The 24,493-nt window shown below is 41.6% G+C and overlaps 1 protein-coding gene across 3 annotated transcripts; it reads left to right on the forward strand.

Moving 5' to 3' along the window:
- Nucleotides 1–1,112: 1,112 nt before the first annotated feature.
- LOC121877268 (GTP:AMP phosphotransferase AK3, mitochondrial-like) lies at nt 1,113–18,337 on the forward strand. Of its 3 annotated transcripts, none has more exons than XM_042382929.1 (4): nt 1,113–1,406; nt 6,519–6,688; nt 9,162–9,284; nt 16,751–18,337. In XM_042382929.1, exons 1-4 carry the CDS (start codon nt 1,364–1,366, stop codon nt 16,976–16,978), a joined length of 564 nt encoding a protein of 187 aa, XP_042238863.1. In that variant the 5' UTR covers nt 1,113–1,363; the 3' UTR covers nt 16,979–18,337. The 3 variants fall into 3 exon arrangements, with proteins under 3 accessions (XP_042238863.1, XP_042238864.1, XP_042238862.1); XM_042382928.1 differs by lacking the exon at nt 1,113–1,406 and adding an exon at nt 1,419–1,855; XM_042382930.1 differs by lacking the exons at nt 1,113–1,406; nt 9,162–9,284 and adding an exon at nt 1,417–1,855.
- The last annotated feature ends 6,156 nt before the right edge of the window (nt 18,338–24,493 follow it).

The raw sequence follows: 24,493 nt of genomic DNA on the forward strand, positions 1-24,493 counted from the left end.
GACCGGCTATAGTGAGCTTTACCAGAGGCGAATTATTAAAAATCTTTTGTCTGGCTACACACCATACTTTGCTTCCTTCACTACGCCTAAATTAACAAGGTAAGATTAGGTTTACCACGTGGCTTTGTTTTAACAAAGTTGGTCGGGAGTCACGTGACTGTGACGTCACATCAAAATCACGAATCAGATTTGTCATCGGTGCTTCCGGATCAATGTTACCAAAATACAGTAGAGCAGCTTCTCTGTACAGTACACTATGTCTATGAAGTCTTAAACAGATTTTATTCTGAGATATTAGATAAATTATATCTTATTTTTAAAAATTCACCTTATAATTATATAAAACGTTTTTTAAAGTAATATATGATAAATCGTAATACTATTCCTTAAAATGTGCAAGGTACAGTCGTACGATAAGGTTGTGATTAAAAGTGCTAAGGTCAGCACTTCTAGCCTTTACTTACCGTACGTATGTTATTGTTTTCGTTAACTATCTTAAAAAAGAAGGAAATTGTTGCACTTAATATGTCGTATAGGATATAACTATTGCAAGTTTAATTAATAGACATATATTTATAAGCAGTGAAGAAAAGGTAATAATGACAGGATAAAAACGCCATTAACCATAGCTTCTAATCGTTGGACAGACAACACCTTTGGATTCTTCGCAATCAAAAGTTGCTCCATTTTTTTATTGAGGAAGAAGTATTTAACAAAGAAATGGTTGCAATTCTTGTTTCCTGTCGTAAGAGTCACTCAGCCATGACAAGGTACATAACTTTCAAGCTAGGGAAGTGAAGGCAGTTATGTGTAGTGCAATTCAGACTACCACCTTGTCTACTGAAGGCTTCGAACGCAGTGTGATATATTTACATTGTCCCAAATAAGCCAAATATACTGCTACTTTTTCAAGTGGTCTACATATGGTTAATGTATAAACGCCGCTAACCCTGGCTATACTAGTAAAACAACTAGCCATGCGTATATGTGTTAGCGCCGCTAGCCTTGAATAAAAGTAAAACACCATTAGTCTTGAGCATAATTATGTAGTAACGCTAGTAGCTTGTGTAATTCAACGCCGATTATTGTCCAGAAATCACATTTTCTTAATTTTTTTATTGTTGATGACGAGTGTATTTACTAACTTGTAGTATATGTTACTTGTTGAAGGCAATGTAACACATACACCAGTGAGTGGGATGATCCATTCATTTACTGAGACAAGCGAACTTCTTCAGCCAACACTACCGTCCTGAGAACTTAGTTGTGTTTCTTTTTCCTACATTTTGTTTACCTTTTTCGTAAGAAAAGGAAGTCGGCCGCATTTTAAATCTCAGAATTGTTTCTGTTGAGTTTATTCTTTATGAATACAGTGTTCACACAGAAGGAAATCGGAGAACCTGGAGGTAAGACACGTGCCTCAACCCCTGGTTTGGGCCAGATGTGAGAAGTGGTTATTCCGCGTAAATGGCAAGTTTTCTCCTTTAATAACAAAGGCCATAACAAATTAACAAAGAACAGACCAACTGGTGGACCGGCTAGTAAGGTGAAGTGATAAATAAATACATCACTACAGTGTAGGTGTGAGCTGCCAGGTGTTTGACCGTTGGTAGTCGTTACGTCTCACCGTTAACTATATTAGTAACTTACTGGGCACCAGTGTAACACAACACCTGATAACAACCTGCGTAGTTGAACACTTTACCGGTAACGATGAACAAGCTATTTAGGATGGTAATCTTAGGGGCACCAGGCTCAGGTAAAGGCACCATCTCGTCCAGGATAGTGAGGGACTTTGGCCTCAAACACCTGTCAAGTGGTGACTTACTAAGGGCCCAGGTCATTAACAAAACCGGTAAGAACATGATTTTCTCCATTACGTTAACTTATGTGAATTGAAGTTAAATTCCTTTTCAGTTAATAAAACTGTGGGCCATGACACGTTACCCCTTAGTGGCAAATGATGTGGGTTAACCCCTTCTGTATAAGGAGTTTACTTGGTACTGAAATATCATTACAGTATTTAGGCTTAAATTATGAGTAATATTTGCAGTAAACAGCAACCACACAATTCCGGAAATTCACTACACCCAATCGATGGAACTATTTTTTTTTATATAATTTTCTTACATTACATTAGTTTAGGTTAGGTAACATTTTTTTTATCAGATTCTTTGGTTGCTGGAATCTGTATTTTAACCAAATTATGCTCGTGGCTCAGTGGATAATGTTTATGTCGTGCCCGAAGTATTATTGGTTTTGATAAAGGTGTAGATAACGGCTACCACCAGAAGGAATTGTCCAAATTGGTTTACATTTTTTCTACACATTAATACCATGATATTAAACACAAAAATGGAAACGACAATGCATAGAACCTGATAGAACCTGACCTAACATACCCATAGGTTGGGTATGTTAGGTCAGGTTCTATTAGGTTCTAAGCATTCTCGTGTTAATTTATGTGTTAAACAACTTCCCTTAATATTGAGGTTGATATACATCAGCAATGGCAAGGAGGAATTCGTGGAAGCGTTCACCATCATTTAAAGGAAAAGCCTCTTGAAGTGGGATTCAGCGAGGTAAACAAAAAAAAATGATGCAGGGAGGAGAATTGTGAAGCGGGATAGAGTAAATAACAATTTAAAAAAAAATACTTTAAAAAAATAATAGAAGGTTGTCGTTTCTTTGAATATACTTAAAATCATCAAAACAATAAGCATAGCAAAAATAAAAAAATAAACCAACAAATTCCTTCTGGTAGAACCCATTATCTACACCTTTACTATTGGTTTTCACTCAGGGCACACCTAGTACTCCCAGCTTATGATGCTTACCTTGCTCTACAGTTTGCTGTCTTTACTCTGCCTACAGCAGTCCACAAAGAACCCACTATTACGTTAGGCTTAGTTTCAATAGAACTGAATAATCCAAACCTAATGTTCTTGGAATTTTTTAACACTTTTTCATTTGTTTATCACTTATCAGCATATTGTAATAGCCATTCAAGCAGTAGGTGTGTTCTTTGTTACAACCCTTATTGTCCAGCATTAGTACAGGAGGAGTACATACTGTACCTAGAGAAAACATACTGTTTGGTAGTGTCACACTGGAAAACGCTGTCTTGATTGAACCCAGCACACACACGCACACTGGTGAGAAATTCTTTCACACTACAAGGAATGTATCATTATAACTCTGGGACAGTAGTAAGTGGCTTATGTTATTTGAAAATTATAAACCCAAGCTTATTTCACCTGAAAATTATACACCCCAGTTTATTTTACCTGAAGATTAACCACCCAAATGCTAACTGGGAGTTGGGTCAGGTTAGGTTAGGTTAAATGAAGTTAGATATTATTAGGTTAGATTAGCTTCAGGGTGGTTATCATCTCTTTAAGTGAAATAAGCTGGAGCATGTAGTATTCAGGTAATCTGTAGATTGTAAGCAGTTTTAGGGTAATTATTCGTTTTAGCACACCCTCAAATTTTTTCACGAGTTGTTTGATTTCTGATGCAATTTGATGTGTTTTGTTCAGATCTGACCTTCGTTTCCATGGGAAATGCGTCATTTTTTAAAAATAGATGCAAGTCATCCTAGATAAAAAATGGCTATTCTCTATAAAAAACGAAGGTGGGATCTGAACAAAATACATCCAAATACCTGAACATCAGAAATCAAACGTCTAGACCCCTAACTTTCACTAAATTAACCTACCTTAACTGATCCTAACCTCACCTAACCACTGCGGGGAGCCATAACCGAGGTGGGGGAGCCCAAACACCTGTGGGGAGCCCTAACCCCAGCGGGGAGCCATAACCTAGGCGGGATCCCTAACCCCTGTGGGGAGCCATAACCAAGGCGGGGGCCCTAACCCCTGCGGGGAGCCCTAACCCCTGCGGGGAGCCATAACCTAGGCGGGATCCCTAACCCCTGCGGGGAGCCATAACCTAGGCGGGATCCCTAACCCCTGTGGGGAGCCCTAACCAAGGTGGGGGGGCCTAACCCCTGTGGGGAGCCCTAACCCCTGCGGGGAGCCCTAACCCCAGCGGGGGGCCCTAACCCCAGCGGGGGGCCCTAACCCCAGCGGGGGGTCCCCTAACCCCTGTGGGGAACCTAGGCGGGATGGGAGCCATAACCTAGGCAGGGTCCCTAACCCCTGCGGGGAGCCATAACCTAGGCAGGGTCCCTAACCCCTGCGGGGAGCCATAACCTAGGCGGGGGGCCCTAACCCCTGCGGGGAGCCATAACCTAGGCAAGGGCCCTAACCCCTGTGGGGAGCCATAACATAGGCGGGGAGCCATAACATAGGCGGGGGGCCCTAACCCCTGCGGGGAGCCATAACCTAGGTGGGGGGGCCCTAACCCCAGCGGGGTAGAAATGGCAGGTGGAGATTTATTTATCTAATTTCTTGGGCGTTCCTCACTTGTGCGGTTTTTTTGAAAGAAACACGTTTTTAAAAGGCTTCAAGGGCTGAGGAATGTACAGCTGAGATAAAAATTGCCTAAAAGTAAGTGCTTCTATGTGATTTGAAGATGTGCTAAACCGAATAATAACCAGTTTTGGGCAAACTCACAGTATAACATTCATCATAACCAGCACTATTGTTTTAAAATGTTCTTATTTTTACACTTTAATGTTTTTATTTTCTATTTTAATACCAGACATGTGTGATGAAGGCACTGTAGTAGTAGTGCCTCACAGACAACTAGGAAAACAATCTTAGCATTAAAGGTATTACAGTACTGGTAGATAATGCTTGTGGTACAGAGTTGAAAAATGTATTGAGAGTTATATACTTGTACATTGTTGTTTTAACTTTTTTGTAGATATAGTGACAGCTAATTCATGACTTTACATTGTGATATGATGACTTACTTGGAACTTTAAGCTTAGTGGCATGTTAAGTAACATAACTTTATCCCGAGTGACATTGCTAACTCATAACTTGACACTGTATGAAATGATGACTGATGTAACTTTACACATAATAACTCATTACTTTATACTTAGTGCCATGTTAAGTCATATCTTTACATTGTAACATAAGGAGTTATAGTACTGTACTTAAATTTAGAATCTGTGACATGAAAACTCATTATTTTACACTAAGTAAAATGTAAACTCTCATAACTATACACTTGATGATATGTTGTCTGATATAACTTTGAATTTATTGACAACAACTCATTACTTTACACTTGACTGCTCACATGACAGTACAGTATAGTCTCGATTTACGCGGATTTGGTTTACGCGTTTGGTCATTTACGCGGCACCTTGCCAGACCGATAATTTTTATTTACACGGTTCATTCCATCATTTACGCGGGAAGTGGTGCTGGCAGGGTGCGCACAAGGTCGCCCAGTCAACAAAACATTACCGAGTTCTTCACCCGCCACCCACCACAGCCGGCCCAAGTCAGTGATAGTGATAGTGAGGATATGGACTTATATGGACTTTGAGGGGTTTGACAAAGAGGCCCTGCAGGCCTCTGTGGTGGATAGTGATACAATTGATACAAGTGATACAGGTGAGGGCCAATAATCTGCCCTCTGCCTCAGAACCAACCCTCCATCCCCGTGTGCCCAGCCATCTTTTCTACTAACGTAAGTGTTAAAAAACCTAATATTATTGATATTTTTCTTAAATATTAATTGTGTGCATACCACCATAAAATAAAGATGTTATTTTTACTACAACGTACTATTGTGTCGGAAAAAGTGGAGTTTGGGGGTCGGCTCATTCTCTATTTCAATTAATATCATATGATCTGTTATTTCGTTTACGCGTTTCTCGTTTTACGCAGACCTCTATGGGTTCAATTGACCGCGTAAATGAAGACTATACCGTACTGTGCAGTGTCATGAGAGAATAAATCAACAAACACTTAAATTTATGATTTTCAAATATGAATTTAAAATGGAAATAGAAATACTTGTAGCTAGTTTTTGTGAGTACTGTAGTTTTAATGGATTGCAGAGAACTGGGACATAACACTGCTGTGTTTTGTAAAAGAAAATCTACCTGGTATTGTACATGCAACAAAAATGATTAAATGAAAATTGACTGTGAGTAACACTGAAGGAACTCTTCTGCATTATAGTTCAAGGAAAGTATTGAAATTTAATGCAGTACAGTACTGTACTGTATTGTATAGATTTAGTGATGTGGAGCTCCAAAACTATTTTTATAGAGAGGGAAGATTAGTACAATAGGAACTTACACCTACAGTACAGTAATTTATTATCTCAATTATATTTGAACCTTTAATACACCAGTTTAATCTGAACTTAAAGTTGATTATACCTATGTGTACACTGCTGTACAGTACAGTTTTATTTAGTGTACAATACTGTACTCAACTGATGGTTCATTCCAGTTCTGAATTGGGAAGTGTATTGTATTCTTCAAACTGAATACTGTATCCCAATTAATCATATTTTATTAATACAGTAATGTATTTTTATACTCTAGTACATGTCTTTGGGAAGTATAACTTTTGTAAATATTTCAGAACTCGGTATAGCAGCCCAGAAGTATATGAAAGCAGGGAAACTCGTACCAGATGATGTGATGGTAAATTTGATCGCCTCAGAACTTGCAGGGCTAAAAACTTCTCCATGGCTACTTGATGGCTTCCCCCGGACCAGACCACAGGCAGAAGCTGTTCACCAGCACGAGAAGGTAGGCTATGGTACGGGTAGTGAGTCACACTGTACAGTAGTATATCTTTTGTAGTCATAGTTCTTTAATACTTTTATTATTTTCTGAAGATATGCAACAATGGTCGTAAAGCAAGGTTTGTGAAAGCCAGTTAATGTACCCTTTTAAAAGCCTTATATGTATTACATTTTGCTCTCATATGAATAAGTTTTTGTAGTGTCAGAAATATTCAGAAAATGAAAAGGCTTTGTTGGTGTTTTGTATTTGAAAATTTTTAACTGCTCATAAATATATTACAGTTTTATGTAGCAGTTATTCCATACTTTTGAATGTACAGTTTTGCAACTTTTTTCATTTGCAACCCAGTACTTTTTTCTATGAACTGTATACTGTACTGTACAGTACTTGCATATTTTCTTTTTCTGGGTAATATTGTTTTAATAGGTAAATGTAAGTGACTTTTAATTAGTCAGATTGTTCTCCCTCCTCATGAGACTTATAGACATTATTATTATAGTTCAGCATGTGCGTAACAGCTTCTTGTGTCTTAAGTGATGGTGGTGCATCTGTTATCGTAGATGCAAAATATTCTGACTTTTAACCATTGCTTAGGGTGGTCAAGCAGTTGATCTCAATCAGCCATGAAAATATTACCATTGAAGAAATTAGGCATCTCTTTTTTCCCCATTGATGTTTCAATTTTGATCATATAGGCACATGGTAATAACTGCAGTCTGTCACTATTATCAGACTTTGCCTAGATCTCCAGTGATTTCTTGTGTTGAATGTATCTGATTTTAAGTCTTGTATGTTTCGTTTTTTAGCTTCTTCAAATAATTAGCTTCTTGAATCCTCCCCCTCCCCTCTTTATACATATTTGGTGTCGAGACTGATGTGTTTTGTCATTCTTATACCCTGTATACAATATCAAATACTGTAGATATTTACTGTGTACGTATCTATTATATACTGTACTACCAGAACCCATCAGAAGAATAATGCGGTGAATGTTGCCAGTGTTGTTGTTGACTCTGCAGTACAGTAAATTAAAGAATGGAGACACTGTACTGTAATTAGGTAGGGTAGGTAAAATATTCTGGTCCTTTATTAAGAGCTCATGATTTATTTGTGCTGGGTTGTGTGACTTGATTGAGGGTGAACCGAATGAAAAACTTAGGGTCTTGTTGTGGAAGGAAAACCATAGAAGAGTAATGTGCATGTTACAACAGCTTTAAAGAATCAGTGATGGGGAATGAGAGAGTGTCTGTGTTACTCTTGATTCTAACTACCCTGGCCTGAAGTGGAAGATGTTTTGGATGTGTAAAGTTAAATATTGCTTTGTAATGTTATTATTTTACCTCGTGCAGCGATCATTTCCAAGAGTTTTCTATCGATTCAACAGATGGCTAAGATTATTATTTTGTAACAACATAATAAGTACAATTTCAACAATGCTCAGTACAATGCTTTTCCTCCTGTATGATGTATAAGTACAGAAAACATTACAGGTTGTACAGTATAGGGAACTTTACTGACGGGTAAAGGAACAAAAACTCTGCGTTACTACATTGTTTTCACTGTAAGGAATAACAGCAATTACTTTTCATATACAGTACTGTGCAGTACAGCAGTATAGATATTTTCTTGAAAACTGAGGCAACTGTATATCACCCAGGACACAAAATCCTTGAAAGTATTATATAACATCTATTTTGGGCATAGACGGAAGTGCTGTACAACAAAGGTCGCTCATTTACTGTACTGTATATGTTTTTTCTTAAACTGTGTGAGCATCATCATTCAAGTTGTTAGAAAGGGAGATAATGTTTTTATTTTTTTTATCTATAATGTATTGTTATTTTTTATAAATTCTAAACTATATACAGTGAGTAAGTATGATTTATGTTTCAGTATCATGTGAAACTTGTCAGACAATGAAGAACTATTAAGCTTTTCCCCTCACAAGGATTCTTTAAGAATATAAATGCGATGAAATTTCATTCACATTGCCACCAAAACCTTAGTAAAGGGTGATTTAATTCCAAGAATATAATATGAATAATTAATGGCTAATATTGTACTGTACTACTTAACTCTACATGCATTAGATTCTTGTTATGATACAAATATTTTTGCTATGAACTCTGATTTGTAATACATTGTTAATATTTTGAGTTTACATTATTTTCCTAAAGGAAATATTGAATCAGAAGATCCTCAACAGAGAACAAGGCCCGAAGGAACACAACCTATCTCTCTATAAAAAGTCCACAGTACTGTACTGTAATTGGCTCTCATTTTGTATTCCTAGGTAATTAACTAAGTGTAGATATTGATACAGTACTTGTACATTACTGTACTGGTGTGTGCTATGTATTACCTTATATACCGGGTACCTCATATCCTTGCTTGTTTGCTTGCTGTTTATTTTATTTGAATTAGTTGTGCATCCTGATCTTCTGCAAGACCTTTGTTGTGATGCTTGTCTCCATAGCTTGATCTGGTACTGAGCCTTGAGGTGCCAGATGAGGTCATAATTGATCGTATCAAAGGCCGCTGGACTCACCTACCTTCAGGAAGGATTTATCATACAGAGTTTAATCCTCCCCAGGTCTCGGTAAGTTTCACAACCCTGATATACTGTATCTCATTTTTGCAAGTTGTGTTCTTGTCTGCTGTAGACACTGAGCCTTCTGAACAATGCTTAATAACCTGGCAGTTGAAGCACCGAAAGAGAAAAATAACACAGTCTTGGTTTAAGCCAATTTACATATATTTTAATTGGGTCTTTAGATGCAAACATTGTTACTATCTATTAACATGATTACAGTATTTATCAATATGCTGTATCAGGGATCAATCTTGGCTGTTTCAGCATTGTTTTCATCATTGTCATGTGTTAAATCATTGTATGCAGTCGTGTCACGTGTTGAGTTTATTTTTTATGAAAGAATTAAGTAGCAAAAACTGTAAGGAAGTTGAGTTTCAGTTCTCTAGTGAATTAAGTACTGTACTATGAGAGCACACGGTCATAGTCACATTAGTATATGAGAGAGGCAGTGTCATCTGTTGATACACTCAAGGTGTATTAATGCACTACATCAATCTGACTGCAAGAAAAAGATCTATAATCAATAACATTGAGGAGCTTTTAGCTTGCCCTGACCTATGTTGATCTCTGGTATTTACACTTTGTGAAGCTTTTTAATTAAGATATAGTATTAGATATACAGTATAGGGTAAGTGTTATGTAATAGGACACATTTTTTGAGTTACCACTGTTTAGGTTAGAATTATTTGATAATTTTGTTTAATTTTCTTGGGCAATGTTACTGTATTTTAGAAATCTGTTACAAAGTACAGTATAAGGAAAGGGAGTAAAGATTTATTCTTGTTTATTATGTACAAAGCTTCCAACCATACTGACATGGATGGTAGTGTTGGCACAATACTTCACAGGGAATAAATACGAAGACAATAAACTTCTCATACATATAGACGAAGAAATTCATCACAAGTGCATTTATCACCTGAAATTTTACTCCCTCTAGCTTACTTTACGTTAATATTAATCACCCCGATGCTAACATAACCAACGTAACATTATGTAATACTTTATAACCTAATGTAATTTAATTTAATCTAACCTAAACCCCAGGTAGCATTAGGATGTTTAATCTTCATGTAAAATACAGTTAGTTGGGGGCAAATTTTCAGTAGATTTCTGTGGGAGGTTTGAATCATAGACCACGTTCTTTGTAGACTTTATTCTAACAGCGTCAGCTGGTGACTGGCAACCGGGCGCTGCCAAAGACAAGCCCCCATCTCAACATGGGAAAACTTATCGTACGATGGTACAATCTTACAATCTCCCCCCCAAGTTAAAAGGAAATGACAATGCACATTTAAACTAACAAAAGGAAAACAATTCATTCATAAAAACAATAATAATGCAGGAAAAACCAGTCAAACAAAGGGAAAAAACCCTCTAAACTGATTTTACATCACTTACACTACACCACGTAGTCCGTCAACCAGCCTGGAGGCCTACAGCCTCTCCTGGGCCTGGCCACGTTCGACTGGGGAGGGGCCGGGGGTGCGAAGGAGGGCGCAGGTACGGAGGGCACAGCAGAAGGGGGGTCAGGAGGCACAACTTGGTGCACCACCGGAGTAGTAGGCACAGGTGTGGAGCCGTTTCGCAGGTGGCGTCTGTTGCGGATGGACGCCCTGCCACTGCCACCCAACCTGACGGCATATTGCCTGTGAGGGCGGGCTTCCACCACTATGCCTGTCCTGTCCCAGAGCTTGGTAGCTGCGTCCTGCACACTGGGACCGATGATACTGCAGGTCACCCTCCATGCCAGGCCAATAGACAGACTGCCGGGCCCGCCTGAGCATTGAGTCGAGGCCCTGGTGCCCCACATGCAGGTTAACGGCGGCCCGGTGGCGGAGGGAGTCGGGGATGACGAGACGCACACAGCCCTGGTCAAAGGTGTAGGTGACCTAACCCCTGACCACAGCCAACCTGTCCCTCGCCGAGAAGTACGGGCGCAGACAGGCCACCTCCTGCGACTTGTGGGGGTGCCAGTCGCCCGCCAGCACCCTCAACACTAGAATCTGGTACACTGGGTCGTCCGCAGCTGCTTTGCACACGGTGTCTTCGTCCATAGTGATGCACCCATCCTGATCCAGTGCTGCGATTGTGACTGCACACACTGCAGCGCACAGGTCCTCCTCTTGGTCCATGTCCTCCGCGTCGGGCGCCGCCCTGAGGGAGGGGAAGCAGGATAGGGCATCAGCTGCACAGTTCCGCTTCCCTGGCAAGTATTTGACCGTGATCCAATATTGCAAGGTCTCCTTGAGCCTGAACAGGCACGGATTCGCCACATTCGTGAAGGCTCTGTCCCCTAGCAAGCCAACTAAGGGGCGGTGGTCCGTCACCAGAATGAGGTTCGGGCAGCCAAGGAGGAACAGCCTGGCCTTGTGCAGGCACCATACCACAGCCAGGGCCTCCCCTTCTACTGCAGCATAGCCGGCCTCGGCCGTGCTCAGATGTCGGCTACCACATAGAGCCAACCGCCACCCTCCCCTGCAGCAGAAGCAGTCACAGCATTGTTGCAGGACGACGAAGCCGATGCCCTCCCTGCTCCAATCCGTGACAGCTGCCGTAGGCCTGGATTTATTGTAGTACATCAAGCCGTCTCTGGCCAACTGACAGATGGTGTCCTGGGCCTGGTGAAACTTGTGCCGCAGCTGGTCATCCCAATACACCCTCTTGCCCACTGGCTTCTTGAGGAGCTCGCGGAAGGGCTCCATCACAGGTGCAGTGGCAAGGAAGGGAGCCAACTGGTTAACCAAGCCATGCCAGGACCTGATGTCAGTGATTGATGGCTGATCCGGCATGGGGAAGTCCTTGATGGCTGACAGACGTTGGGCAGTGGGCTGGTAGAGGTCCCACTCCAGGAGGAAACCCACAAACTCGGCTTCTCTCCTGTAGAACAAGAACTCTTCTGGTTTCAGCGTGATACCTGTGCGAGCGCAGGTCTCCAGAAAATCGTAGGTGTGCCAGAACGCCCCCTTCACACTGGAGTCATAGAGGAGAGTGTCATCCACGCACTTGTACTTGCGGGGCACATCCTGAATAGCGTCGTCAAACCTCTTGGTGTAAGCATCTGACGCTGAGCAATGTCCCATGGGCGTCCTGCAGTATCGAAAACGTCCCCACGGCGTGATGAATGTGGTCAGACGTCTACTCTCCTCCTCCAACTCCACCTGATGAAATCCCCAAAAGGCGTCGGCGACGGTTTTGAACGAGTGCGCTGGCACCCCAGACACCATGTCGAATGGTGCAGGTGTGTGGTGCGTCTCCCTCAGACAGCTTGCATTGAGGCGTTGGAAGTCCACAGTGCGCCTGGGCTGACCGTTTTTCTTGGCCACCACGACCATCCTGGCGCACCACTCCGTAGCCTCACCAGCAGGCACTGGCTGGATGACTCCTCTCCTGACATCCTCCTCCAACTGGGCCTTCACCTCCGCTTCCCAGTGTTTCGGAACGGAAGCGGGTGTGTGACAGGCGTAGGGGGTCGTGCCGGGCATCAGGTGGATACGGTGAGGGGGACTGGTCATGACTGGCAGTGGGCACCTGCTGATGTTGAATGCGGTAGATGAAAAGTGCGTGAGCAGCCATGCCTCCAGCCTGGCCACATTTTCCTCCAAAGGAGGCAAGGGTATCTCAACTGGCCTCGGTGGGAAACAGCTGCTCTCAGGTAAAGGGTTCGGAGGTAGATCGTCGGCAGTGTGCCGCTCCCCTCCATCGCCCACGGCAGCCACAGCACGTCTATGGAGCGGGAAGTCGACAAGCACCAAGTTGAGGCACTTGCAGGCCTCCAATGACAGATAGAGGGCCCTAGCTGTCTGCACGAAGTAGACCTCCTGGACGGTGGACCCCTCGTCCACACTGAGGCGGCAGGGGGCGGACCCCAGACACTTGAGCTGTTTGTTCGCCACGTCCCTTAGGCCATTACGGGCCCGAAGTTGCCCCGGACACAAACCGATGTCCCGGAGCAAGGATGCCCCTGCCATACACACCATGGCACCCGTGTCAGCTACAGCCAGCACAGGGGTGGCGGGGGAATTGCCCCCAGCCTGGGACACGAACACCTGTAACCTGGGGTGGCGGGATAGCTGGGCTGTTGCTTCTGTAACAGCACCAGACACATCCACAGGAGCACTTAGGGCTGACTTACTCATACATCACCTTTTGAAGTGACCAACCTTAGAGCAATTGCGACATGTAGCCCCACTTGCAGGGCAGTTACTTTTACCAGGGGCATGTGACACGCCGCAGTTACCGCACTGCCCGCGACTGGGGTGTGGAGGTCGGGCGGCAGCTACCTCAGGCTCACTGGTGACGTCATCACCAACCGCCACTGCCTCCGCTGCTGTTCCCACCACTGCCTGGCCAGACGTACGACACAATACACCAGCATCTCTCACTGCTGCCTCAAATAACATGCATTTGTTTCTAAGCACTTTAACACTATTATAACTCGAGTACCCCTGGAAAATTTCCCTTTTCAATACTGGGTTACTCAGGCCCACCATAGCTTTACGTAATAGCATGTACTCAGAGAGATCGTTATCACAGGTGGGACATTTAAATTCTCACTCCACTGCCTCTGCGTAGCAGCGTTGAAAATACCTTTTCATGGGCTCCTCTTCACCTTGTTTGCTGTTGAAAAACTCGTTCCATTTCACAACTTGGTTTGAAGATTGAAGAACCACTCCACTGATGGCGTCCAGGGCTTCCTTGGGCGAGAGCTGCTCCCACTGACCACTGGGGTATCTCGAGTCAATCACCCTTTGGAGTGCAGGGACGCAGTTCAGGCGAATGTGGAGTGTGGCCACCAGTTGTGACCACCCATTCAACAGCACCCATGACTCCATGGACCGCCTCCATGTCCTAAACGCAGCTGCTGGCATTTCTGCCTCACACTTCTCTGGAGCGACAGCTGCTGAGGGCTTCATGACCGGCATAGAAGCATGACCACCGCCAGCAGCTAGAGACGCCATCTGAGCCATCAATGCACTCATGGCCTGCTGCTGGGCGCGCGTGGTGTTCCCCTCCGGTGTAGAGAAGCCCTGGCGTCCCCTTGAGGGCGTCGAGAATCGTGGACGCGTTGGGGCCATGTCAGTGTTCTTGTCAGGGCTGTAATGGCGTGTCGGGCCCCGACATATCCTACTCACTGTGCGCCATGTGGGAGGTTTGAATCATAGACCACGTTCTTTGTAGACTTTCTTCTAACAGCGTCAGCTGGTGACTGGCAACCGGGCGCTGCCAAAGACAAGCCCCCACCTCAACATGGGAAAACTTATCGTACGATGGTACAATCTTACAATTTCATATCAAATACTGTATATATTGTACTGTACAGTAGAAAGAGACGAAACAATGAAGGATTTACAACATTTGTAATTTACTGTAATCTTTAAGTGATAATTTTGAACATCCATACCGGTACCTCATTAACTCAAAATTAATGATTTAACTGTTAAAAATTATCATTGCATCACATCATATTAGAGAAGTGAAATATTGTACTGTACTTCTCAGTGTTTCTATTAGTTCCTTTCTTCATGTACAGTGACCCCTCCGTTAATGAACTCAATCCGTTCCAGAAGGTCGTTCGTTAACCGAAAGTTCGTTAACCGAAACCTTTGTTTCAATGGGTTTTTGGGTAATTGGTTCCAGCTCACCGAAAATTTCCTAAATTCAACAAAAATGGTAGAAAAGTTCACTTACTTTGAGGTGTGTATGTAGAAGGCTCCTGGATGATGATGATGATGATGGGATTTAGAATGGGGGTGGAGGAGAAGGAAGAAGAGAAGGCATTGGGGTGGAAGAGAAGTCACCCCATGGTGCCATTTCACCCATAAAATTTTAGCTCTCTGGTGTAATTCAAGATTATTTTCTTTAAATCAACACTGCACTGCATTATATATTGTCAATATGTAAAATATATTTCAAAATGACCAATAATTTGCTTGGAAACACAGAAAAAAAGCGTTTAGTTGAAGAGAGTCTCAAGCAAGATGTTACCTCCTGTTTGCTGTGTTAAGAGGCTGGATGCCGCGCATTAAACTAGTCACTTTACCTTCAATTATGTTCAATAATTGTTAAAATGACTAAAAAATTGAATATTAAACTTTTAAAATTATTGAATAGTATAAACTTCTTGATATTTACTAAAATAGTAAGGAATTTAAGCCCAAGAACCGATTAATGTATTGGCGGACTGATATTAAAGCTGGTTGCCCGGTCAGTGCAAGCGAAAACATGTTGGGGTCGGTTTGTAAGAACTTCATTAACCGAATTTTTTTTCGTTAACCGAATTGAAGATCCTTATGGAAGGCAGTTCGTTAATCGAAATTACGTTAACCGAGGTGTTCGTTAAACGAGGGGTCACTGTATATGATCCTCAGAGCACTGGTTCACTTTAGATAAAAACTTGACAAGATATATGGTTACATTTTACTGAGAATAATATCTGTCTTATGTGCTATCAATTAGAATTGGAATTCTTAAGCTGTGTAACCCACTTTATTATTTTTAACCCCTTCCGCTGGCCGTATCCCCCACGAGGGGTAAATCGAGAAACATCAACTTTTCCAAAAATATTTTTTAACCTTTTTAAATGATAAAACAATAAAAAAGAAGTAAGAAAACTATATATTGACCCTCTAGAAACTTTCCTGGGGCAGCAGTGGCGAGGAAGATAAGGGGACAGCTTGTTTGGTGGCTTGCGCTAGTGGTCACTGTGCACTTAGTGGCCATTTTCTGCTTGCCTTTGTGTCCAGCATGGCCAGTATGCATATATTTACTGATCATAATACTCATTTCCAAAAAATAATTCATTTAGAATTTATTTATTTTGCATTATTTTTCATAAAAAGTGCTCGGCGACACACACAGTCTGTCGCCCGCCAGGCTGCCTGGATGTTTGGGAGAGCAAGTAATGCATATAAATAATTATCAGAATAATAATTCCACAAATAAATACATTTATAATATAATCATAGCATTATTTTCCAGTAACACTACATAACAATACAACTACACTACTTTTGGCGTGGGAGGTTGAGGTATGACTCTCCATGGCAACAGTTTAATGCGTACTGACCTCGCTGAACCCACCCACGCTACCCTGCATGTGGCGTGACCACCAAATAGTCATGCTGGAACCTTATAACCCGTGCTGGGCATTCAAACAATGGTGCAAAAAGGCGCACCTTCCGGAACGTCAACCGTGGCGCCCTAGATGGACATTCCAGAATGTCAACCGGGGCGTAGTGCTTAATAGAAGATCATTGTGCTGTGGTGCTCACTACTGTAAAATAAATTAAAAATTTTCTGTACATAATTGCTTTCATTAGTTTAATGCATGCTGCAACTCACTTTGTTGTATAACTCTCTTACATACAAGCACAACACATTTATATATGTTTACCTGTATTTGTGTGTTTGTACTTGTATGTTTTTCAGAACACTTTCTGTAAAAGAGTTCTAACCTCAAGTATTTTCAGGGTGTGGATGATGTAACTGGTGAACAACTAGTCCAGCGAGAGGACGACAAGCCCGAGTCAGTTAAACAACGTTTGGATCAGTACGCTGTCAACACTGGGCCTCTGAAAGGATTCTACAGAGATTTAGGAATCCTGCAGGAGTTCCACGGCACAGAATCCAATGAAATTTGGCCACGCGTTCATAACTACCTCAAGAGTCACCTGACAGCACTGAGCGGTCCTTTCTAATATGCCTTATTAATATTACATTGTGTAGCTGAGTTAGAATGGAGAGCTAGTGAACATTTTATGCACAAACTGACAGCAGGACATAAGGGATTGTATTTGTGTTGTAGTCATGGATAATAATAGATGTTGCTATTTTCTTTCCCATTGTTAGTACGGTACGGTGATATCGCCGTGAGCCGGAACAATTGGTGCAGAGCACTTCCTGGAATGAGAGATTTCTGGGTAACGAGATGACTCTCTCAAAGCCTGAAAAAATCCCTCGTACCCGGAAATTTCCGGGTAACGGAAAAATGTTCTCAGAAGTTCCAGAAATTTCCCATTGCATCATCTCTCAAACCCGGAAAAATATCTCTTATCCCCGGAATTTTACGGGTAATGGAAAAATTTTCTCGGAATTTCCAGAAAATGCACCCGATTTCCATCTTTAAAACCCGGAAAAGACTCCCCCATCCCCGCAATTTTCCTGGTATCGGGAAAATTTTCTTGGAATTTTCCGGAAAATGTGCCCCACGGAAAACCATTCCCAAAATCAGAATTCTCCGGAAAATTCTTGCTTTGCGAATGATTTTCCGAGAAAATTTCAATTCCGGGTATGAGGAATTCCGGCTAGCGGAGATATATTACTGTGGATACTTTATTGATTATAATATAGTTTGAAGGCTGTTGATTTGATGTGAAGGTTATGAAGAAAATGACATAAGGTGTTATGATATAGGTATACTATAAGAGAATTTATACAAGTTTTTATCTGTATATTTTATATACAGTACCTGGTAATTTGTAAATATCAGTATATAAGATGAATATTTTGAAGTTGTCTGTTAAAATATATATTTTTCTAAACCATACTGATTACAGGGGTCCCTGACTTACGAATGTCCAGCTTACGAAAACCCGCCGATAAGAAGACGTCCCATTAGGTAAATTATTTTAAGAATCTGACACTTTTTTGGGGGGGGGGGGATAGCCCACCCGGGCACTGGTCATCGGCCTACAACGAGGCCTATGAGGTGAAAAAACAAGAGTAAAAAGAAATTAAAAATAGAAAAGAAAAAATCATATTAATCTACACCGCGAAGATGCCGGAAAACCAGCTTTTTGAAGGGAGACAGATTGTAGGAGTATGGAAACACAGAAAAAGCAGAGCATTCCACTGTTTGGCTGTGTGAGGAAAGAAGGATGTACTATAACGGGTTATTATAGTGTGACCGACATCCACAGAGAAACGGTGGGCACCGTGGACAAGACGTGTGTTACCAGCCCACGGCCTTGTCGTCGGTGCACAGGATGCCAAATCCACCGAACATTGCCCGTTAAAGTACCTGTAAAAGAGTGAGAGTGAAGCAACATTGCGGTGAAGAAAAAGGGAAGAAAGATTATCAACTAAAAGAGGAGAGTTAATAAGATGAAATGCCTTAGATTCCACCCTATCTAACAGTTGGACAGAAGAAGAACCACCCCTGATAGGAATGTGTCCTCCAATATTGCAGTGTAAGGTGAAACATCGTATTGTGAATCCTTAATCACCATTAAAATAAGCAATAATATTGAGTTGTGTTCCCAAGTGTGACCTTTTCATATCTTTTGTGTGGCTTTTTACCCTCTTTTCCCCCCAAAACATTACAATTAATGAAAATTGCAAACTATATTCTTTAAATATTGTTTCTGAATGCACCTTATACAATATAAAAGAATAATAATATGGTCACACAAGAGGAGATGGAGCGTGATTCTTTTCGTTTGAGTTTACAGCCGGGAATCCCGGACGATAATTCTACACGAGAAAATTAAGAAAATAAGACCCTGGTTGTAGCTGTAGTAAAATTAATGGAAAAAAATGAATATAAATATCTTAAGTAATGTTATTTAATGTTAATAAATGGAACAATAGAAGTAGCTAACCACTAATGGTAAAGAAAAAAAAGTGAGATGGATTGGGAACGCCAACATATACTTTTGCATATACTTTTGCTTTTAAGGATACCACGTCATTTATCTTTTTAAGAATATGTACAAAAGATTCATTATTGTTTATTACTGAATATGTATTTGATCGACTTTATCTTTATATATGCAAAATGAACAATACAATTCATTAATAATACGTAGAATATTAAAACACACAAGAGGAGAAGAGACGGCATTGTTGGCTGTGTTTACACCCATAATGTCAGTATCCACCTGAAACTGAAGAAAATAAGACCCTGGTTGTTGTATTAAAATTAATGTAAAAAATATGTATGTTTTAATTAATGTTATTTAATGTACAGTAGAAGTAACCATTGATGTTAAAGAAAAAGAAGTGAGACTGATAGTGGAAAGCCTATGTATACGTGCCTAAATAATCTTACTGAGCAGAGTGCCTAAATTTTCTGTAGATGTTATAATAGTAGTTCTTTGGTGATCAAAATTATGGAATTGTATTAAGGTTGTGGAGGATTGTCCTTGTGCCAAATAAGTTTATATTAGATGCGGAAATGTTATGCATTATGACAAGGATGTGTTCAGTGCTTCCATTACATGTATGTATATCTGTGGGTGCTATTTTTTAAAAAGTGCTATTCATTAAAATACTGGAGATAATTGAAAGAATTCGTTTTCTCTTTCCCTCAATGTTAAGGTTATTTTTGTTACCTATGTAAGAGTTAAGATTATCCGTAATGCAATACTAAGTCTTCAGAAAATTTTTGTTGCCTCAATAGGATATAAGAATTAAGTTTAAGTGAGAGCTGTGATAAAACACTTTATTTTATTTATACTGTACTGTACTGTAGTTTAGTTACTGAGTTAGAATTAGTGAATAGGATCATACCCTCCAAAATTTGCCTCAATATAATATACAGGAAAAAGATGCAAGAAAATAGGCTGGGAGCCAGTGTATTTCATCTGAAGACTGCATACCATAAAGCTACCTTGGGGGGAGGGGGTTGGGATAAGATAGGATTGGTTAGATAAGGTTAAGTTAGGAAAGGTAATATTGTAGTGTACTGTAATAGGTTTGGTCAGGTTAATCTTCAGGTGAAATATACAGGGGAAAAATGTGCAATGATATAAATGTTTTTAATTGTTTTTTGTTTCTCATCAGAACTGTATATTTTTTACATTATCATTTAACATTTCATTATTTATCAGCTTGCAAGACATTCAGGCGGTTGGTCTGGTGTTTTCATTGTTATGAACGTTGTCTACAGGCGGAATTTGTGTCCCCGGCCAGGAAAAGGCCTACCGGTAAACCTTGCCCAGGAGCAGACTCAAACCCACAGTAAGAGATGACTTGTATCCTCTTCCCCATTTATTGGCTCGTGAGCCACTTGGGGGCATAAGTATTACCATTATACCACTACGACTACTACTACTTTGCTGTCACTCGGTATCGAGTATGACAATCATCCAGCTGTGATGCAATGATATGAGTTATTAAGGATGTCACCTAGGTTGGTGATTTCTGAGGGGACTAAAGTGGCCGATACGGGACCGGCAGGGTCGATCACAGATGTTACACATGTAGGGGGGGCTACATCTAGTTTGGGAAGGACAGTGGCAGCGTCTTTCCGACATTGGCACTTGTCTGCCTCGTTATGCAGTCGGGCTAACTCGAAAGTATTGACACCTTCTTGTATGGTGCACCCCCAAGCGTTACGGTGTGGAGTAATCGTCTCCCATGTGAGGGGGTCCATTTGGCACATTTTCAGATTGTCTTAAGACTATCCTTATACCTTTTCAGTTGCTCGCCAGCGTTACTTTTACTATTCGTAAGGTGACTGTAAAGTAGCTGTTTTGGCAGCCTACTGTCATCCTGGCAGGTAACATGGCCATTCCAGCGTAGTTGTTCATGGATAGTAGTAGCCTCGATGCTTCTACAGTTGGCGTCAGCAAGAATACTGGCACTTGTTCTCTTATCTTCCCAGCGAACTCAGAGGATGGAACGTAGGCTACGTTGGTGAAAATTTTCAAGTGCCTTGATGTGCCTACTGTATGCGAACCATGTCTCACTGCCATATAGCAGGGTGGGGAGGATCACTGCTCGATATATGTGTAACTTTGAGGATAATTTCAGCTCCCTACAGCTGAAGATACGGTTTTGGAGTCTACCAAAGGCTTGAGATGCACATCTGATCCGATGCTGAATCTCTTCATTGTTGTCCGCGGTGGTGGACAGTTGGGAGCCGAGATATTGAAAGTGGGTAACATTAGAGATGGTAGTACCATTAAGCTGGATGGATGGTGGAGGTGCGGCTGAACCAGGGGCAGGCTGAAAGAGAATCTGAGTCTTATGTACATTCACCTCAAAGCCAAAGTGTGTATACGCATCTGCGTAGGTGTTCAGGATCTCCTGTAGGTCGTGTTCAGTGTGAGCAACAAGGGTGAGGTCGTCTGCATACTGAAACTCAGTAATGGAAACTGCCGACACCTTTGTTCCTGCCTGGAGTCATCTTATGTTGAAAAGATCCTTCATCCTGTACCTGATGTCCATCCCGCTGGCTAAATTGGTGCTGGCACGAGTAAGGAAGGCAGCCAAGAAAATGGAATAGAGAGTTGGTGCAAGTGCACACCCTTGTTTAACCCCCTTTTGGATGGGGAAGAACTCAGACTGGGAGCCATTGTGTAGGACACTGCCGTTCATGCCATCGTGGAGTTGCCTCACAATGTCATGGTCACGTTGACTGCTAATCTGTTTTAACACTAATGATTCTTGTTATACTCCACGAACGCAAAACATGAGTGGGTTAGCTATTCCTAAGAAGAGACGTGTTTTCCCCCATCAACGTTTATACTCATGATCCCTCCCAGTAAGTCCCTCCTTCGAACACAGTTGTCAATACGTTATTATTCCACTTGCTACTGGCAAGCTCAATCTTGAATTAGTTTATGTAAATCAACTTTAGTAATTCGCCAGACCTTTGTCAACTGAGGGTCATCTTTGAATGAGTAACAGTTGGGTTGTTTGTAATTTCTGTCATTGCGTGAGTAGTGATCGCTGGCAACTCAGGGATATATTAGCCACGGAGGAGAGGGAGAGAGAGCGTCCTGTGACGTCCTCTCCCGTTTGTTCCCAGGTATGTAGCAGTGTTTTATAGCCATTCAGTTTGATTCAGTCAATTGTAGTGAATATCAGTGTTCATCAAAGTTCATGCTTTAACAGTGGAATTGTCATTCACCCAGTAAGAAGTAATATAAAGTAAATGCCGTCTGACGTCACTAGACGAGAGATGTTGTTTGTGCTTGAACCACCATGCAGCCCCCGTGACGTCCTCTCCCAGAATCCAGGGTATCCTCCTCTGAACACTCCATCGGCTGCTGAGCCGGTGGGTAACCAGCAGGGATCAATATATGCATTGATGTCGGTGATTCGACATGATTAACTTACTACAAATCAACATCGCGGGGCTGGACCTCAAACTCTCGCCACGTGTCGTAGTACAACCGACCACAACAGCGATCGTCAGTGTTACAGGCGCCATTGCTATACCCTTGTTACATGCCTTGGAGTTATATGGTCCACAGTGTTGTTGTATTGTGTTTGGAAATAATTATCCCATGTTGGGTAGTGAACCCATGTTGTAATTTGCTGGTATAAATAATAATAATAATAATAATAATTAACGGTTTATTGAAAAAGTTCTGCAGCCCGAAGGCTGAAAATATACATTGGACATAAATGACTTATTACATACATTGGTGGTTTAACAAAAGCCTTCATTAGAGAAAGGTAAAGGAACATACAGTGAACATTCAAATTAATGTAGGTGTTGAACAGCAAACACGTAGTGTAGTAACTCTCTCCCAGATGGTGTTAGGAGGGACCTCATGTGGTGTAGTAATTCCCTCACAGATGGTGTTATGAGGGGCCTCACGTGTAGTAATTCCCTCACAGATGGTGTTATGAGGGGCCTCACGTGGTGTAGTAGTTCCCTCATAGATGGTGTTACGAGGGGCCTCACGTGGTGTAGTAACTCCCTCACAGATGGTGTTATGAGGGGCATCACGTGGTGTACGAATTCCCTCACAGATGGTGTTATGAGGGACCTGACGTGGTGTAGTAATTCCCTCACAGATGGTGTTATGAGGGGCCTGACGTGGTGTAGTAATTCCCTCACAGATGGTGTTATGAGGGACCTGACGTGGTGTAGTAATTCCCTCACAGATGGTGTTATGAGGGACTTGATGTGGTGTAGTAACTCCCTCACAGATGGTGTTATGAGGGGCATCACATGGTGTAGTAATTCCCTCACAGATGGTGTTATGAGGGACTTGACGTGGTGTAGTAATTTCCTCACAGATGGTGTTATATGAGTGAGGTGTGGCCCCAGGCCTTCCTATCGTAGACGGATTAACACATCGCCGGTTGTTGGGTCTCACGGGCCGTTATCACTGGGTACCTGGGACCTCACTGTGTGAAGGTTAACTTGAATACGACTTTTACTGTTGAGTTGTTCTCACTGACTCAAGCACTGTTCACCAATGTTCACCTCTGTTTAACACTGGTTCCATTCCTTTCCCAAATGAAATTGTAACCCCCGCTATTTAAGACCTGACCTCGTGGTGATCTCTCTCTTTTCTACCAACAGCCGCAGCCAGCAACATCCTCCTCCGCCGCTGCCCGGCGGCCCTCATCCTTCGCCTGCCTGGCGGTCCTCTCTCCCGCTGGCGAGCATGGCGACCCACAGGCTGGTCCTTCTTTGAGCGTCCTCACCAACCAGCTCTCTCTACATCACGCTTGTAACCATGCTGCCTTCCCAGCACCAAGCTGCATTGTACATCCAATACAACATGTATATAGAGAGCACATTGTGAGTTTCCTTTCTCCAACCCATCCTGAGTGTGAACCAAATATACTGAACCCCACAATACCTTATCTACACCTAAAATTGTTATTCCGAGCTGTTTGATCACGTGTTCGTTGAATAATGACAAGCAGTGTATTAGTGTATGTATTGTGTAGTGATTGATCATAGGTGATTAATTTTATTAAAGCGCGTTTACATCAGTTCACTCTCATTTCCATTTAATACTCTAATAACAAGTTTATTTTAATTTATAAAATATTTATTCCTTTAATAATAATAATATAACAACAAATAAATAAAGGTGGCTTATTCACAACTGTCATGAGTCACTGTGTAACTCGAACCACTGAGCTCGACGCCGACACCGCCCTTTTAAGTGATGTCATACAGTTCCTCAAAATAATCAATAATAACGTCAGGTTAGTGTGTTATGGTGAATTGCATTAATTTACATACCAGAAAAATAATTCAAAAGTTTTTTAAGGCCAAACCATAACCACGTAAGTAATTAACCATAAATAGGTTCGATAATATTACCTAACATGGATGTGCTACTCGACAGGCATATGTATAGTCGTAAATTAATATTGATTCCTTATCAATATCGACAATGCAGGTAAATGTACAAAGACACTGCAAGAATACAGACACCGAGCAGGTATACAAACAATGCTCAATCCTTCATTAAATTAACTTTACATGTTATGAAACATACAGAAAAATGGAG

Source organism: Homarus americanus, unplaced genomic scaffold, assembly GCF_018991925.1.
Source record: "Homarus americanus isolate GMGI-L3 unplaced genomic scaffold, GMGI_Hamer_2.0 scaffold367, whole genome shotgun sequence".
In the NCBI taxonomy this organism is placed as follows: Eukaryota; Metazoa; Arthropoda; class Malacostraca; order Decapoda; family Nephropidae; genus Homarus; species Homarus americanus.